This window comes from Cervus elaphus, chromosome X (assembly GCF_910594005.1).
Source record: "Cervus elaphus chromosome X, mCerEla1.1, whole genome shotgun sequence".
Classification (NCBI taxonomy): Eukaryota; Metazoa; Chordata; class Mammalia; order Artiodactyla; family Cervidae; genus Cervus; species Cervus elaphus.
Genome location: NC_057848.1, coordinates 86978903 through 86999090, shown reverse-complemented (window position 1 = coordinate 86999090; position 20188 = coordinate 86978903). Strand labels below are relative to the sequence as shown.

The 20188-nt window shown below is 37.0% G+C and overlaps 1 protein-coding gene across 2 annotated transcripts in view; it reads left to right on the top strand.

Annotated features, from left to right (window-relative positions):
• The window catches only part of DIAPH2 (diaphanous related formin 2), a 950551-nt gene that overhangs the window by 313078 nt on the left and 617285 nt on the right, over nucleotides 1-20188 (top strand). For both annotated transcript variants that reach the window (XM_043895289.1, XM_043895287.1), the window contains one exon: nucleotides 959-1073. In XM_043895289.1, the coding sequence (XP_043751224.1) occupies nucleotides 959-1073 (115 nt within the window). The remainder of the gene's footprint in view (nucleotides 1-958; nucleotides 1074-20188) is intronic.

Here is a 20188-nt window from a genome sequence, read left to right as displayed (position 1 = left end):
TGGCTATTCCAAGAACATATCAGTGATATCTGACAGTATCTGTATATTAAATTGGTTTAATCAGAATAATGGTTAAATCAGTTATTTGTGCTTTGCTCAGAAGAGTAAATGAGATCTAAATGTTTTTGGAATGTAGCTATTTTTTATTACACATGATCAACCAAACTATAGGATCCAGAAGTTGCTGGCCCAGTTATCTGTGTGTAAATGTCATGATATGCTCATTTAGCAGTTAAGCATACAGTGTAATGGCACTTACAATCTCACAAAACATGATATGTAGTGGAAGATGCACAGTTCTAATATTGGATTTCAGTGCAGTGGCTAAGAGCACAATTCTGCAAAGCTAAGCTGCCCGAGTTTAAATCTCATCTTCGCCATTTACTAGCTTGGGCAGCTCCTGAAACATCCTAGGGCTCAGTTTCCTCATCTTTAACATGGAGATAATAACAGTTCCTTCTTCAGAGGATTATTCAGAGGATTAGATGAGATGAATTAATATGTGAAATCACTTAAAAGAGTGCTTGACACATAGGAGGTATGTAATTGTCAGCTGTTATGGTTATTGTCTGCAACCTAGTCAGTAAACATGGGAGAGTTATTCTTCTCAGTCTCAGTTTCCCCATTATTAAAATTCTAGGAGCAAGAAGAATGTATGTAAGTTGAGGGGAGGGATTTACTCAATTATTTTTTAAGATTCCTGCAAATAGAAGATTTTTTAACATGTAATTTGCTACATGGCCTATTGCTGTTGTGTACTTTTCTGTACACTAATAGAAAAGTCTGTGACATTCCTAATGATGTTTACTTAGAGAGTGTTGTTTCGATAGATCCTAAAATTGATTTAGTAGGTTGATGAATAAAGGTAATGTCATTCAACCTTGGTGAAAGTGAATTCTTTGAAAAAATAAATGCACAGTAATAATTTAGAGACCTCTCTTTGTTATTTTTGTTTTAGATTGAACCCAAAGAATTGTCTGAGAATTGTTTCTGGTTGAAAGTTAAGGAGGAGAAGTTTGAAAATCCAGATCTCTTTGCAAAATTGGCACTGAATTTTGCTACCCAGATGAAAGGTATGTTTTATTTTTTTAATATAAAGTTCTTGTTCTGATATGTTGAATTCAGTGCTTTGCTAAAAATTTCCAGTAATGTGTAGGTGTATAGTTTGGGGTCAGAGTCAAATATATTAGATTGACCTATTAACTATATTTTACCCAGCAACTAAAAAATGATAGGTTTTTTTCCTTTAAATTTTATTTTGCATAAGTATTATTATTCAACTGGAAATATGGGTTTTATTTTTATGATTTAAAATAAAATGTTTTAATTTTTTTATTGTTTACACTCCTCCGTTATAAAGTTATCATCTTTACTGAGAATCAAAGGCGATGTATTTGTTGATTAACTGTGTAAGGGAAAATAATGTAACAGAATAGTAAGGACTCAGAAGTTTTCATGAAATTAAAATAAGACTGGTTTCATAGTGCTTATACAGTCTTACGTTTGTAATAATCCATTTGGTTTCTAAGGAAATTTTATACTTTTTTCTATAGGCAGATTTTTCTGGAATAATATAAAAATCTGGTAACTAATAAATATGTTTTATTGATTGATAATTGAGCACCTTTTTTATGATTAGGTCCTTAACCTCTATGAATGGCACACCTAATTTTGGTACTATGTAGGTAACTTCTCAATCTCATAATGAATCATCATGATTTGTGAACTTTTGCTATTTTAACATTGCTACTTTGCTAATTATTTCAGAACTGATAGCTTACTTAAGCGTAGGAGGTTTTTTCAGCCTGAGTGAGTCTTTACAACTAAGAAATTGATATATTCACACGCCCATACCCTTGGAATTAGCACCTTTATCATTCATTTGTCTGATTTGTCACAACATGCCGTGGAATGTGAGAATGTGAATTTTGGAAGATTAGAGGGGGGGGGGGAGGTGAAAATTATTCCTGTTCAGCCCTTCTAGCTTATCTTATGCAATGGAGGCGCTTGTGCTGTATCTGTTGTTCCTCATAGATTGAAGCTCACACATACACAGAAATCTGGAGCAAACTAGAATATTCTGAAGAATTTTGACATTTAAAAAATTCCTGCTAAAGTTTTTTTTTCCTTCATTTGCTCTTGTAAACTTCACATTTAAAAGATTCTTCAAGGACTCCAGAGATTACTATTTATTATAATCTGTTTTTTTCAATTGAAAAACTAAAATATGCTTATATCAAGGTATTAGTAATAATAATAAAAATATGCATGGTAAACATATCCCTTCAATCCCAGACTTACAGCTTCTTCCCCAGAAAAAAAACACTTACTGATTTCTCATATTGCCTCCTAGAAATAGTCTATGCCTATAGAAGTATATGTGTTTTTATCACTTTTTGTTTTTTGCTTCTTTCTGTTTTCACTGTATATATTTGAATATTATTCCACAGTAGTTTATGTTTATCTACTGTGTTCTTTTTACACAATGCATAGAATTCTGTCATATAGTAGCTGTCTGAATTTATGTAACCAATTACCTATTAATGGATATTGAGATTATTTCCAGTCTTTTGCTATTTCAAGCAATTTTGCAGTGAACATGTATCTACATATGTCTCTTTGTGCACATAGGACTTATTTGTAGGATAAATTTTAGAAGTGAAATTCTTAGATGAAATGAAATTTTGATAGATATTACCAAATTTCCTTCCAAAGAGTTTGTATTCATTTATAGTGTTACATCTAAAATATATGAGTACCTGTTTGCCTACAACCTTTGCCTATCTCAGAGGTAAATGGCAAATCATCCATGTTACAATTTTTACTCCTTAAAAGTGTAGTAGTTTTTCTTCTCTTCAAAGTCAATTTTAACATCTTTTTCTGTGAACTTCTTCCTCTACTTCTTTGCACATTTTGTATTGAGCATTTATTGTTTTACTTATTGATGTATTTATATTGAGTCCCATAAGAATTATATGTTTCATAAAATTTTAGAGTCCATCTGGACCTTAGAAATGATTAAACCAAACTCTGTTTTACAAATGAACAAAGTGAAATTTGATACATGCAGGTTAATATAAAATGCGTTAGAGAGTTTCTCAAGGTATTGTGGTATAGTGGGAAAAGCCCAGGGCAAATGGAGTCACATATTTGTATTTCAGCTGTGATACTAGTAACCTCTGAGACTGAATTTTCTCATCTATAAAATAAGAAAGGCTAATGTTTAACTAGTAGTATGAGAATTAAATAATGTCATGTATTTAAAGGACCCAGCATGGTGCTTGATATAGCAGGCACTCGATAAATATCAATTCCCCTTTCCTTTTGATTTAACATGATGCTGTGTGTGTGTGTGTGTGTGTATGTATGTATGTCTTCTTTTAATTATTGACACAATACAACTGTTAATTCAGCAAGACAATTTCCTGCTCATAGAGCCATTCACCTAGAGTAGAAGCCATTCTTATTCTGGTTGCTAAACGATAATCAAACCAAATTAAAATCAAACAAAAGTTATGTAAAGGCTCTCATGTACTCACTGCTGAGAATTCTGCATTTCCATTTGTCTTAACTCTTATTCTCTGAATTTTCTATGTGCTATTACTACTACTTCTACTTTCCTAATTTAGAATCCCTGTCACTAAGTTGTGTCCGACTCTTTGACCCCATGGAATGTAGCACACCAGGCGCCTCTGTCCATAGTATTTTTCAGGCAAGAATACTGAAGTGGGTTGCCATTTCCTTCTCCAGGCGATCTTTCCAACCCAGGGGTCAAGCTTGTGTCTCCTGTGTCTTCTGCATTACAGGCGTATTCTTTACCCACTGAACCATCAGGGAAGCCCTAATTTTGAATATTTGAGTCCAAATCTGGTCGGGAGCACCTTTGGGTACCATTACTTTTACTAAGATTTATTTCTGAAGGGACATTTAAAGGAACAATTATGCATCATAGCAAATTTTTAACACACACGTGTTCTCAATTGCTTCAGTCGTGTCTGACTCCTTATGACGCCATGGAGTATAGCCCACCAGGATCCTCTGTCCATGGGATTCTCCAGGCAAGAACACTGGAGTGGGTTGCCATGCCCTCCTGCAGAGGATCTCCCCGACCCAGGGATCGAACCTACGACTCCATCTTCTGCATTTCAGGCAGATTCTTTACCCGTTGAGCCACCCGGGAAGCCCATATTTCATAGTCAAAACAAACTTGAATGAAACATGCTTCCATTTATTTTAATAACTATTGTTTGATCTTAATTGTAACAGTTGAAATTCCTTGTCAATTGCAGTGCCTTGATTCATACTTGGTCAGTAGGTGGCAGGATCAGTAAGAAATCAGCTGGAGGCAGTGGCTCCAGGGAACTGAAATCACACTGCCCTGGCTTTCCTAGCTCCAAGGCACCACTTTTTTCCCTATTCTGCTGCTGTTTGCTACTCTCCCAGCTGTATTCTGGAAAGAGCAACATATTCATTTCTAAGACCTAATTCCCAAACTCTTAGACCCAGTGTTCCAAAACCTCTGGGAAATTCCTCCACCTGTAAGAGGTTTGGAAAGCTCATATTTCTGTTCTCCCTAAATGCACTGTAAAGCATTATTAGTCTGTGTTTTTAAAAAAAATGTTTCACTTGAGTTTAAATTTGCTTTAGATTGCTAAATAGAAAGAAGCTTTAAAATAGGCTAGTTCTAATACCTGTTGTAAATAAATGTGTAAATATTTAATATGGAAAAGTACCATCATATTATATTTTCTATTTGAATCACTTATTCTTAGAGTTGTAGAGAAAATTACTTTAAATTTCCTATTGTAATTCAAAGTATCTCTATCTTAGGAGAAGATGGATTTCTCATTTCATTTAATTTATATTTGTTGGTTATCCACTATGTATATCACGGGCTTCCCAGGTGACATTAGTGGTAAAGAGCCTGCCTACAAATGCAGGTTAGATGTAAGAGACATGGGTTCAAGCCCTGGGTCTTGAAGATTCTCTGGAGGAGGTCACGGCAAGCCACTCCAGTATTCTTGCCTGGAAAATCCCATGGACAGTGCAGCCTGGCAGGCTGCAGTCCATAGGGTCACACAGAGTTGGACATGACTGAAGTGACTTAGCATACATGTGCATACTCTATGTGTAAGGTCCTATAATAAATAGGAGGAAGATAAATGAATAAGGTCTTATCAAGATATCAAGGAACATATTTAGTAAGGAATAGAGAAAGAGGTATACTCCATTTAATCAATTTTTATCAAATATTAGACTAGCCACTTTTTAAAAGCCAAGGGAGCACAAAATGGAAAGAGTTAAATTTGAGCTGGTAAAATGGAGATCCCAGAGGGAGTATAATTTGAGTTAGGCCTTGAATTTTAAGGACAATTTCAATAGTGGGAGAAGGAGAGAAGGCATTCTAGGGAGAGAACAACATTAGCTAAATAGTAGGAAGGTGAAGTGCAACCTGTGTTGAAAGCACAGCCTGTTGGTCTTGGACTTGGAGTGAAGGTGTTGAGGTGAACTTCACACTGAGGAAACGGGGTTTTGTTCTTTAAGCCTTAGGGGCCCAATAATTTGATGATTAACCATTGAGCAGGCCTTTGGCAGACATGTAGGTGATGGAAATTCACAGAGAGATGATGGACCATTGATTGTGAATCAACGCCAGTAGGCCAGCCAATATGTGATAATATCCTGATGAGTATGAATTCTTAATCTCTATAGTTTCTCCCAGTTCCCAATCCTGTGTCCCCATGCTTACAATGTTTAGTCTCTTCTTACAAGCCTAATGATGCTATATGGCAAAGTAGATCTCAAAATGCTCTCTGTATTAATAAAGAAAAATGCATATAATACAGGTAGTTAGCAAAGACCCTGGACTTCTCTAGCAGCTCAGATGGTAAAGAATCTGACTGTAATGCCGGGGACCTGGGTTTGATCCGTGGGTGTCAAAGATCCCCTGGAGAAGGAATTGGCAACCCACTCCAGTATTCTTGCCTGGAGAATTCCATGGACAGAGGAACCTGGCGGGTTATAGTCCATAGGGTTGCCAAGAGTCTGACACAACTCAGCGACTAACACAACAACATACAGTACTTTTGACTATATGCCATAGATGTAACTGTTGGAATTTGGATATGTTTTCTAGTTTTATTTATTCTTCATATTGATGATATTTGGGGACATATAAACATTAAGGTTATAATAATAGTGCCATTTTTCTTAAAAACCTATAGTAATTATAGGTAATAATGATATTATATTAGTTAAAGTAATGATGGTTAATATTAACCAAGCTTAAAATAATAGTAAAATATGTAGATTATAACTGCTAATTCTAATTAGAATTTCTAGGGTTCTCTAGAGGCCTCAGGAAGAACAAAGATACTCTGTATGTGTAAGATGTAAGGAATTTCTTTGGTTTTAATGTTGCTTGGGGGAAATGTAAGAAATAAACATAGAAGGTTAATAAAATTTGGCTTCTTCAATAATATATTTCTATAGTTAAATTTAGCTTTAATAATAATAGAAAATTGAGATGTTATAAATATTTCAAATGCATATAAAGATTATTTTCAATGCTTGAGATATTAGGCTAGCTTCAAAATTATTGTGGAACTGAGTCTGAAGATGTATTTATGTAAAAGCTGTTTCCCTCTAGGATCATATTTTACATTGTATTTCTTAGTCTTAAAATCAGCTGGCTGCTTTTGAACATAACCACCCTTGTTTGATTGGTTAACACAATCTTATATGTTTAGTGAAAAAAACACCAAAAAAACTATTAATATGTAATTCATCTGTCTTTATAATATAGATATATAGATATAGACCGGATGCCATGATCTTAGCTTTCTGAATGTTGAGCTTTAAGCCAACTTTTTCACTCTCCTCTTTCACTTTCATCAAGAGGCTCTTTAGTTCTTCACTTTCTGTCATAAGGGAGGTGTCATTTGCATATCTGAGGTTATTGATAATTCTGCCGGCAATCTTGATTCCAGCTTCTGCTTCCTCTAACCCAGCATTTCTGATGATGTACTCTGCATATAAGTTAAATAAGCAAGGTAACAATACACAGCCTTGACATACTCCTTTACCTATTTGGAACCAGTCTGTTGTTCCATGTCCCGTTCTAACTATTCCTTCCTAACCTGCATACAGGTTTCTCAAGAGGCAGGTCAGGTGGTCTGGTATTCCCATCTCTTTCAGAATTTTCCACAGTTTATTGTGATCCACACAGTCAAAGGCTTTGGCATAGTCAATAAAGCAGAAATAGATGTTTTTTCTCTGGAGTTCTCTTGCTTTTTCGATGATCCAGCAGATGTTGGCAATTTGATCTCTGGTTCCTCTGCCTTTTCTAAAACCAGCTTGAACATCTGGAAGTTCACGATTCATGTATTGCTGAAGCCTGGCTTGGAGAATTTTGAGCATTACTTTACTAGCGTGTGAGATGAGTGCAATTGTGTGGTAGTTTGAGCATTCTTTGGGATTGCTTTTGTTTGGGATTGGAATGAAAACGGATCTTTTCCAGTCCTGTGGCCACTGCTGAGTTTTCCAAATTTGCTGTCATATTGAGTGCAGCACTTTCACAGCATCATCTTTCAGGATTTGAAATAGCTCAACTGGAATTCCATCAACTTTACTACCTTTGTTTGTAGTGATGCTTCATAAGGCCCACTTGACTTCACATTCCAGGATGTCTGGCTCTAGGTGAGTGATCACACCATTGTGATTATCTGGGTCGTGAAGATCTTTTTTGTACAGTTCTTCTGTGTATTCTTGCCACCTCTTCCTAATATCTTCTGCTTCTTTTAGGTCCATACTATTTCTGTCCTTTATGGAGCCCATATGAGAGAAGCTGATAGTGGCTTGCTATTTCTTTCTCCAGGGGATTTTTCCCCACCCAGGGATTTCTTGCATTTTAAGCTGATCCTTTGCCACTAAGCCACCTGGGAAACCTCAAAAAGTGTGCATACTTTTGCATAATTTCATCATATATGTATATGTGTTTGTGTGTGTGTGTGTGTGTGTGTGTGTGTGTGTATATGTTCTTTGGATTTCTATATATATACTGATATTCACCTTTTGAAAGTTTTTCTTTTTTTATGAAAATTTGAAGTGTTTTAGTTTATGATGATGCAAGTTTTTATTTCCTATTGATGTGTTCTGGCATTGAACAGTCATCTTCTTTATGCAAAATAGGAAATAAGGAATTTGTTAGGCAGAGATCCATGCCATTACTTAATTATAACAATCACTATTAACTATAACTCAAATGACCATTATATCCACTGCTGTGGGCAAGAATCCCTTAGAAGAAATGGAGTAGCCATCATAGTCAACAAAAGATTCCGAAATGCAGTACTTGGATGCAGTCTCAAAAACAACAGAATGATCTCTGTTCATTTCAAAGGCAAACCATTCAATATCACAGTAATGTAAGTCTATGACCCGACCAGTAATGTTGAAGAAGCTGAAGTTGAATGGTTCTATGAAGACGTACAAGACCTTCTAGAACTAACACCCCAAAAGATGTCCTTTTCATTATAGGGGGCTGGAATGCAAAAGTAGGGAGTCAAGAAATACCTGGAGTAACAGACAAATTTGGCTTTGGAGTACAGAATGAAGCAGGGCACAGGCTAATAGAGTTTTTCCAAGAGAACTCACTGGTCAGACCAAACACCCTCTTCCAACAACACAACAGAAGACTCTACACATAGATCGTCAGTACCGAAATCAGACTGATTATATTTTTTGCAGCCAAAGATGGAGAAGCTCTATATATTCAGCCAAAACAAGACTGGGAGCTGACTGTGTCTCAGATCATGAACTCCTTATTGCTAAGTTGAGGCTTAAATTGAAGAAAGTAGGGAAAACCACTATACCATTCAGGTATGACCTAAATCAAATTGCTTATGATTATACAGTGGAAGTGAGAAATAGATTTAAGGGACTAGATCTGATAGACAGAGTGAGTGCCTTTAGAATTATGGACAGAGGTTCGTGACATTGTACAAGAGGCAGGGATCAAGACCATCCCCATGAAAAACAAATGCAAAAAGGCAAAATGGTTGTTTGAGGAGGTCTTACAAATAGCTGTGAATAGAAGAGAAGCAAAAGGCAAAGGAGAAAAGAAAAGATATTCCCATTTGAATGCAGGGTTCCAAAGAATAGCAAGGAAGGATAAGAAAGCCTTCCTCAGGGATCATTGCAAAGAAATAGAGGAAAACAATAGAAAGACTAGAGATCTCTTCAAGAAAATTAGAGATAAAAAAAAAAAGAAAATTAGAGATACCAAGGAACATTTCATGCAAAGATGGGCTCAATAAAGGACAGAAATGGTATGGACCTGACAGAAGCAGAAGATATTAAGAAGAGGTGGCAAGAATACACAGACAAACTATACAAAGAAGATCTTCTACAATTCACACAGATACTCATTCACATTTAGAATTATTGTTTTAGCTAAATTAGTTTTATTTTATTAAATAGAAATTATTTACATAGAAATCCAGTGGAATTTCTTCACACAGCTATATAATACCATAAAGAGGTGTGTTTTGATCCAACTGTATATTGATGGTAGTTATACCAGTTCCAGACTATATATTTTACCTGATATAAGAAGTAAGAAAAGAGATTTCTCTAGTTTGTTTATGAGAAATACATTTAATTTAGGGATGTGCAAATCTGGTAGCTTTTCTGTGGCAATATATATAAGTAATCTCTTTGGCCTATTAGTCCTTATTGGTGATAGTAGATTAAATTATTTTTAATATGTTATTCAGTAATATCTGAGTGTTACCTTGCTTTCACTAATTTTAAAGTGCATTTTTAGTATCATTATTATTATAATTTTAATTCATATTATTTTCTGTTTCTTATTTGCTTATATTTTTCAAGCTTTATTGTAGTATAATTGATATATAATATTGTGTAAGTGTCGCGTGTGCAAGGTAATGATTTGAAATATGTGTATGCTATATGTATATTGCAAAATGATCACCACAATAAATTTAAATTTTTTTCCTTGTGATGGAGCTTAATTACTCTTAGTAAGTCAAATATTACAATACAGTATAGATCGCTGTAGTCACCATGGTGTGCATTACATCACCAAAACTTTATTTTACCTTTTGTCCTTTGGAAATTTGTACCTTTTGTCTATCTTCATTCAGTTTCCCCACGTCCTATTGCTTGCTTCTGTCAGCCACAATTCTCATCTCTGTTTCTGTGGGCATATCATGTTTAACATCTTGTAGGTGTGTTGATTGAGTGAGCTAAATTAAGTGCCCTCCAATTACTCTATGGGAGGTGACTCAAAAAATTAAAAAGTATAGTTTAAAAATATCACTTGCATTTTAACACAAGTTTTTGGATATACAGTTACACTTGAAAACAAGTTCACATTTTTGTGCACGTTGAAAGAATTTTAACTTCTTATTTTATTGTTGTGGATAATAATAGTTGAGCCCATCTTTGCATGAAATGTTCCCTTGGTATCTCTAATTTTCTTGAAGAGATCGCTAGTCTTTTTCATTCTATTGTTTTCCTCTATTTCTTTGCAATGATCCCTGAGGAAGGCTTTCTTATCTCTCCTTGCTATTCTTTGGAACTCTGCATTCAAATGGGTATATCTTTCCTTTTCTCCTTTGCTTTTCATTTCTCTTATTTTCACAGCTATTTGTAAGGCCTCCTCAGACAGCCATTTTGCTGTTTTGCATTTGTTTTTCTTGGGAATGGTCTTGATCCTTGTCTCCTAGACAGTGTCCATAGTTCATTTAGCACTCTATCAGATCTAGTCCATTTAATCTATTTCTCACTTCTACTGTATAGTCATAAGGGATTTGATTTAGGTCATACCTGAATGGTCTAGTGGTTTTCCCTACTTTCTTCAATTTAAATCTGAATTTGGCAATAAGGAGTTCATGATCCGAGCCACAGTCAACTCCCAGTCTTGTTTTTGCTGACTGTATAGAGCTTTTCCATCTTTGGCTGCAAAGGATATAATCAATCTGATTTCAGTGTTGACCATCTGGTGATGTCCATGTGTAGAGTCTTCTGTTGTGTTGTTGGAAGAGGGTGTCTGGTCTGACCAGTTCGTTCTCTTGGCAGAACTCTATTACCCTTTGCCCTGCTTCATTCTGTATCCAAGGCCACATTTGCCTGTAACTCCAGGTGTTTCTTGACTCCCTACTTTTGCATTCCAGCCCCCTATAATGAAAAGGACATCTTTTTTGGGACTTAGTTCTAGCAGGTCTTGTAGGTCTTCATAGAACCATTCAACTTCAGCTTCTTCAGCGTTACTGGTCGGGGCATAGACTTGGATTACTGTGATATTGAATGGTTTGCCTTTGAAATGAACAGAGATCATTCTGTCGTTTTTGAGACTGCATCCAAGTACTGCATTTCAGACTCTCTTGTTGACTATGATGGCTTCTCCATTTCTTCTAAGGGATTCCTGCTCAGAGTGGTAGATATAATGGCCATCTGAGTTAAATTCACCCATTCCAGTCCATCTTAGTTCGCTGATTTCTAGAATTTCGATGTTCACTCTTGCTATCTCCTGTTTGTTCGCTTCCAATTTGCCTTGATTCATGGACCTAACATTGCAGGTTCCTATGCAATATTGTGCTTTACAGCATCAAATCTTGCTTCTATCACCAGTCGCATCCACAACTGGGTGTTGTTTTTGCTTTGGCTCCATCCCTTTCTTCTTTCTGGAGTTATTTCTCCACTGATCTCCTGTAGCATATTGGGTACCTACCAACCTAGGGAGTTCATCTTTCAATGTCCTATCTTTTTGCCTTTTCATACTGTTCATGGGGTTCTCGAGGCAAGAATACTGAAGTGGTTTGCCATTCCCTTCTCCAGTGGACCACATTCTGCCAGACCTCTTCACCATGACTCGTCTGTCTTGGGTGGCCCCACACGGCATGGCTTAGTTTCATTGAGTTAGACAAGGCTGTGGTTCCTGTGATCAGATTGGCTAGTTGTCTGTGATTGTGGTTTCAGTCTGTCTGCGCTCTGATGCCCTCTCTCAGCGCCTACCGTCTTACTTGGGTTTCTCTTACCTTGCACGTGGGATATCTCTTCACAGCCTCTCCAGCAAAACGCAGCTGGCGCTCCTTACCTTGGACGTGGGGTAACTCCTCTCGGCCACAGCCCCTGACTTTGGACGTGGGGTAGCTCATGCACTGTTGCAGCCGATGTGCTCGTCCACAGTCGCAGCCACCCATAAGGCGTTATGGAAAAATTCAAATGCAGTTTGGCCAAGTCAGAATTACAGTTCTGATTATCACGACCCAGATAATCACGAAGGTGTGATCCCTCACACTTTCCTAGAGCTGGACATTCTGGAATGTTAAGTTAGGTGGGCCTTAAGAAGCATCACTGTGAACAAAGCTAGTGGAGGTGATGGAATTCCAGTTGAGCTATTTCAAATCCTGAACGATGATACTGTGAAAGTGCTGCACTCAATATGCCAGCAAATTTGGAAAACTCAGCAGTGGCCACAGGACTGGAAAACATCAGTTTTCATTCCAGTCCCAAAGAAAGGCAATACCAAAGAATCCTCAAACTACCACACAATTGCACTCATCTCACACGCTAGTAAAGTAATGCTCAAAATTCTCCAAGCCAGGCTTCAGCAGTATGTGAGCCATGAACTTCCAGATGTTTAAGCTGGTTTTAGAAAAGGCAGAGGAACCAGAGATCAAATTGCCAACATCTGCTGGATCATCGAAAAAGCAAGAGAGTTCCACCAAAACATCTACTTGACTATGCCAAAGCCTTTGACTGTGTGGATCACAATAAACTGTGGAAAATTCTGAAAGAGATGGGAATACCAGACCACCTGACCTGCCTCTTGAGAAACCTGTATGCAGGTCAGGAAGGAACAGTTAGAACGGGACCTGGAACAACAGACTGGTTCCAAATAGGAAAAGGAGTACGTCAAGGCTGTGTATTGTCACCCTGCTTATTTAACTTATATGCAGAGTACATCATCAGAAATGCTGGGCTGGAGGAGGCAGAAGCTGGAATCAAGATTGCCGGCAGAAATATCAATAATCTCAGATATGCAGATGACACCTCCCTTATGGCAGAAAGTGAAGAAGAACTAAAGAGCCTCTTGATGAAAGTGAGAGGAGAGTGAAAAAGTTGACTTAAAGCTTAACATTCAGAAAGCTAAGATCATGGCATCCAGTCCAATCATTTCATGGCAAATAGATGTGGAAGCAGTGGAAAAAGTTGCTGAGTTTATTTTCCTGGGTTCCAAAATCACTGTGGATCGTGATTGCAGATATGAATATAAAAGATGCTTACTCCTTGGAAGGAAAGTTATGACCAACCTAGACAGCATATTAAAAAGCAGAGACCTTACTTTGCCAACAAAGGTCTGTCTAGTCAAGGCTGTGGTTTTTCCCGTGGTCATGTATGGATGTGAGAGTTGGACTCTAAAGAACGATGAGCACAGAAGTATTGATGCTTTTGAACTGTGGTGTTGGAGAGGACTCTTGAGAGTCCCTTGGACTGCACGGAGATCCAACCAGTGCATCCTAAAGCAGATTAGTCCTGGATTTTCATTGGAGGGACTAATGTTGAACCTGAAATTCCAATACTTTGGCCATGTGATGCAAAGTGCTGACTCATTTTAAAAGACCCTGATACTGGGAAGATTGAGGGTAGGAGGAGAAGGGGATGATAGAGGATGAGATGGTTGGATGGCATCACCGACACAATGGACATGGGTTTTGTGGGGACTCTGGGAGTTGGTGATGGCCAGGGATGCCTGGTGTGCTGTGGTTCATGGGGTCACAAAGAGTTGGACATGACTGAGTGACTAACCTGAACCTGAATATTAGTTGCCTGTAGTTTCATAACAGATTATCCCCAAATTTAACAGCTTAAATGAGTACATATTTATCTTCTCACAGTTTCTAGCATCATGGCAGAGGTTAGCTGAGTCCTTTACCTCAAAAATCTGTTATGTGACTGCCTATGAGGTGTTGTCAGGGTTTTAGTCTTATCTGAAGACTTGAATGGGGGATGATTTCAGTTCACCCATGTGATTTTTGACAGCATTCCTTTCTTCTAAGACTATTGAGCTGAAGTCCTCCATTTGTCTTACTGGCTTTTGTATGGAGACTGCCCTCAGTTCCTTGCTTCATTTGCTTCTCAGTAATGTAGCTCACAAAAGACAGTTTGCTTCATCAAATTGTACACACCCATAAGAAGTAGAAGAAACAATCTTTTGTAACCTGATTTCATCATTGGAAGCAATTACCTAGGTCCAGCCCTGAAACACACGGTGAGGAAATTTACTCAAGGCCATGAATATCAGGAGGCAGGGGGCATTTGGGAGTCATTTCAGACGCTGCCTACCATATAGATTATTTATGAGTAGATTTCTCAATAATTACATGTGCTATGACATCTCTCTCCTTGATGAGTTCAAAAGAATACCCAAGTGGTCTGTCTGCTTTCAGTCCTCTTGCATTGTCATTGGTTTTCTACAACCTACTCAGAAGTTTCTTTCTAAAATATAAATGGTCATGGCACTCCTACACTTGGAATCTTTCACTGACCGCCCATTGTCTTCTAGGGAACATCTAAACTCATCCTTTTCAAGGTCATTTGCCACTTCACTCCCTCTAAAATGTCCTTAGACCGAACTCTTTTATTCTGATAACTGAGATACAAGACTTTGCAACTTCAGTCCAAAGTTTCACCAGTTTTTCATTTAGATGACACTTTTGTTAGAATGCATTATAAGTCCCTTCATTCTTTTGACTCCATCAGACACTGAACTTATTGCAGCGAGGAAGAAATATTTCCATTTTGTTTACTGTTGATTCCCAGCATGTAGTACAGCTTCTGGGAAGTATGTGTGTTTGGTGAACAGGCAAGTTAATTACAGTCATGTGTACTGGTAGCTCAGTGCTAGCAAATCCACTTGCCGATGCAGGAGTCGTGGGTTTGATCCCTGTGTTGGGAAGATCCCCTGGAGTAGGGTTTGGCAACCCGCTCCAGTATTCTTGCCTGGAGAATCTCATGGACAGAGGAGAATGACAGGCCCATAGTGTTGCAGAAAGTCAGACATGACTGAGTGTTCCTGAGAATGTGAATATATATATGTATTTAGTTTCGTAGTACCAACCAAATAAAGTATGGGTGGTAACCCAAAATTTAGGGTCATACTAAGAACTGCATGTGTCTTTAATGATTGATTCCGTGATATACACACACACATACACACACACACACATATATATATAATAGAGTCTGTTTTCTGAAAATTCTTCTAACTAATTAAATACTAGAGAACTACGTAATTGAGTCTGGCTGTGGTAGTTTGTTAATTTGTCATTTAAGTTCCTATGATTTAGTAATTCACTTCATTTAGGGGTGTATATGTGTGTGTGTGCAACCACAGATTTTTTTTTGGGGGGGGTTTGTCATACATTGATATGAATCAGCTATAGATTTACACGTATTCCCCATCCCGATCCCCCCTCTCAACTCCCTCTCCACCCGATTCCTCTGGGTCTTCCCAGTGCACCAGGCCCGAGCACTTGTCTCATGCATCCCACCTGGGCTGGTGATCTGTTTCACCATAAATAGTATACATGCTGTTCTTTTGAAATATCCCACCCTCACATTCTCCCACAGAGTTCAAAAGTCTGTTCTGTATTTCTGTGTCTCTTTTTCTGTTTTGCATATAGGGTTATCGTTACCATCTTTCTAGATTCCATATATATGTGTTAGTATGCTGTAATGTTCTTTATCTTTCTGGCTTACTTCACTCTGTATAAGGGGCTCCAGTTTCATCCATCTCATTAGGACTGATTCAAATGAATTCTTTTTAACGGCTGAGTAATATTCCATGGTGTATATGTACCACAGCTTCCTTATCCATTCATCTGCTGATGGGCATCTAGGTTGCTTCCATGTCCTGGCTATTATAAACAGTGCTGCGATGAACATTGGGGTGCACGTGTCTCGTTCAGATCTGGTTTCCTCAGTGTGTATGCCCAGAAGTGGGATTGCTGGGTCATATGGCAGTTCTATTTCCAGTTTTTTAAGAAATCTCCACACTGTTCTCCATAGCGGTTGTACTAGTTTGCATTCCCACCAACAGTGTAAGAGGGTTCCCTTTTCTGCACACCCTCTCCAGCATTTATTGCTTGTAGACTTTTGGATAGCAGCCATCCTGACTGGCGTGTAATGGTACCTCATTGTGGTTTTGATTTGCATTTCTCTAATAATGAGTGATGTTGAGCATCTTTTCATGTGTTTGTGAGCCATCTGTATGTCTTCTTTGGAGAAATGTCTGTTTAGTTCTTTGGCCCATTTTTTGATTGGGTCATTTATTTTTCTGGAATTGAGCTGCAGGAGTTGCTTGTATATTTTTGAGATTAATCCTTTGTCTGTTGCTTCATTTGCTATTATTTTCTCCCAATCTGAGGGCTGTCTTTTCACCTTACTTATAGTTTCCTTTGTAGTGCAAAAGCTTTTAAGTTTCATTAGGTCCCATTTGTTTAGTTTTGCTTTTATTTCCAATATTCTGGGAGGTGGGTCATAGAGGATCTTGCTGTGATTTATGTCAGAGAGTGTTTTGCCTATGTTCTCCTCTAGGAGTTTTATAGTTTCTGGTCTTACATTTAGATCTTTAATCCATTTTGAGTTTATTTTTGTGTATGGTGTTAGAAAGTGTTCTAGTTTCATTCTTTTACAAGTGGTTGACCAGTTTTCCCAGCACCACTTGTTAAAGAGGCAACCACAGATTTTTGTTTAAATTTTCAAACGTGAAAATTTGGTTTTTCCAATAGTGGCCTATGGTTGATTTAGTCAATAGTTTTAAAATTTATGGCTGGCCCACTTCAGTAAACAGAGGTGGATGTCTATTTCCTGATTTGTTGTTTGACCCTTTGGAAACTACTTAATTTCTTATTGTCTCTGTTTAAACAACTATACGCCTGCAATGCACATGTGGTTTGATCTCTGAATCCAGAAGATACCCTGGAGAAAGAAATGGCAACCCACTCCAGTATGCTTGCCTGGGAAATCCCCTGGACCGAGAAGCCTGGCAGGTTACAGTCCATGGGGTCCCTAAAGACTCAGGCATGACTTTGTGACTAAACAACAACAAAAGTAGAGTTATGATCAGTAAAGTAGAAAAACCATCAAACAGAATTTTGTGAGAGATAACTATCTGTCACAGACTCAACCAAACCAATAATTTTAGCAATTATAAATGTTAATATTTATAGTGTACTTACTGTATGCCAGATACTTTAAGTGTTTTCCATGGATTGTTTCATTTAATTCTTTTATCTCTCTTATGCTGTAGACACTATGATTGTAGCCATTTTGCAGATAAGTAAATTGGAGTAGGAAATCAAACTCAAGCAGGATGATTTTGCAGCCCATGTGATCTTCACTTCTTTGCTCTGCTTACTCTGTGGGCAAAATCATGGGAATAGGGTGCGTTAGAGCCAGCCTGAATCCATAGCCTGTACTTTTTTCAACAGGACCGCAATCTCTTTGTTGTATGATTGTGCAGATAAAAGCTCTATTATCAGAGACCTCAATTCAAGATATACTTATCTGTCCCACATGACAAAGATAGTCTATTTATGTGATCTTTCCCGTTGAAATAATTTATTCTGTGTACTCAGTCCTACTTAGCTTATGGCATTAATCCATTACTGTTAATGCAACTCAGTAAAAGTACACTCAAAAAGTGACAGAACTCAATTTTCCCACTTAATAAACAAACACAATGTACATATGGTGTGTTGAAAAGCATAGCTCGCAATATAAAACTTATCTAGAAAGAATGAAAATATATTGAAATTCTTCGCCAGTCTTGGCTAAGTTCTCTACATATTTGTGGTCTGCCTTTAGTTTATCCATGGCCCAATATTAATACTAATCTGATATCTCCCTGCCCCCCCCCAATACCATTTCCTCATGCTCTTTATCATGTGTTGATACTGGCTTAAGGATCATATTTTTAATTGAAATTAATTTTATAAGAACCTAAACAAAGTAGGTGATGCATTCAAATGGCAAATATAAGTATTATGAATTATCAATGTCCCCTCCATGGGAATGGCTTACTGAGAGTTGACTGTGTCTGGCTTCACGTGATAAGAATAGACTGATAACATGCTCCTGGCAGTGTGGGAGCAATGTGTGGTTTCCTGGCATGTAATTGCTTTTAATAGAAAGCAGCCAAAGTAACTGCTGTTTGACATGTGATGCTATTAGGATATTTGTAGCTTTCTTTGATAAAAGAAGCTGGTGTGATTAGATACCTTTTGTTCCATTAACTGCATTAATAAAGATGCTATAGCTCCTCTCTTAGGTTTTACGTACTATTTACTGTTTCAGTACCAATCAGATCACATTCTTGTTAATTATTGTCATTTTTATTCTATTTCACATGCTTTTGTTTTCTCAATGCTGACAGTTTAAGTATTTAAATAATTGTATTATCAAATGTTAATATGTCTGTATGATAGATCAGAACATGGTCCTAAAATCTTTTGTATCATAATTTTATAGACATTCATTTTATTAATCATCATTTGGCATTACATAGCTTCTTAATCCATTTTAGGGCATAAACTGAACACATATGATGAGAAAATTATATGAAATTAATTTCTTAGATTTGAAACAGGATTTGTAGACGTATCTAGTCCTTGTGCTTCCCTGGTGGCTCGGATGGTAAAGTAGCAGCCTGAAATGTGGGAGACCTGGATTCCATCCCTGGGTCGGGAAAATCCCCTGGAGATGGGAATGGCAACCCACTCCAGTATTCTTGCCTGGAGAATTCCATGGACAGAGGAGCCTGGTGGACTACAATCCATGAAGTCACAAACAGTTGGATATGACTGAGCGACTTTCACTAGCCCTTTAAAAAATATTTCTGAGATATAGTTTAACTAAAGGGTTCCTTTGGAATTTAAAATTCTTTAAAAATTAAAATTTAAATAAAAATTAAAAGTTAAAATTCTTTAACTTTTCCTAAGATGACTTCTAATTAGCCACATAGTTTTTTAGGATCACTTATATATATATATATATGAAAGCAGTGGGATTTTTCATATTCTGCTTGTCATTTGGTTTACTGATGTTGTCTCTCATCTTTATAAAAAGATGATGCTATCCACTATAATTAATAGTCCATGATACTATTTTGATTTCCATGGTAGTGATATTTTTAAGCTGATCATTTCATCAGTTTTTGCCTAATGTGTCTTATGACCAATGATGCTCATTTATGATGACAGTGAGTTTGAGGTAGAGTTTGTATCCATAGTGTACAAACAAGATAACCAACTCAGTAAGCCTTGCATGCATGATCTTGGTTTGATATTTAAGCAATGTAATGACAAAGATAGCTGTCAGCTCTTTTAAACAGCCTTTTCTATGGTAGATATGAATTTGATAGCATTAGCTTTTTGTAGTAGCAGTGCCTGACAACAGCTTCATACTGTAGAATTCTTGAGTTGTCTAGTGTTGAAGACTTACAAAAGTGCTTTTTTAATTTAGTACTTTACCAGATCAGGACATATCCATATATTATTAATTGTTTGGGGAAAAAAAGCAAGCCAATAAATTCTTAATTTTGGTCTTTTCAGCAACATAACTGAATATATTTTAACTAAGCTTTTGTTGAGAGAGTAACTTATACAAAGCCTTTTCATCATTGTTTTAATATTATGGTATCATTTTTCACTTTGTTTTAATGATAGTCTACATCTTTTAATACCTTCAGAGACATTGAGGCTTCCTTGGTGGGCAGATTGTAGTTGTGCCTTGACATTTATGTATTGCATAATGTTTGCTTGGGAGTTATTACCAGTAAATAAGTTTATTAAATTAGGCATTAGTTAGGACTTAATAAAATAAGTCTTAAGAGTTTACTCTGATTTGTTATGAATATTACAAGTGACTATAAATGGGTAATCTTTTTTTTTTTTTTTACAATTTAGTATTTATGAGATGTATGTGACAGCTGTCAGTTCTTTCGTGAAATAGAATTGAATGTATAGAACTTTCGGGAGTATAAGTGGAAGGCAAAGGCATTTAAATGTTTTATATTTTCATAGTGGTCTTTTTCTTGCATTTCAGAATCTTTAGCTCAGGCCTGTTTGTGTGTGTGTGTGTGTGTGTGTTTTTAATT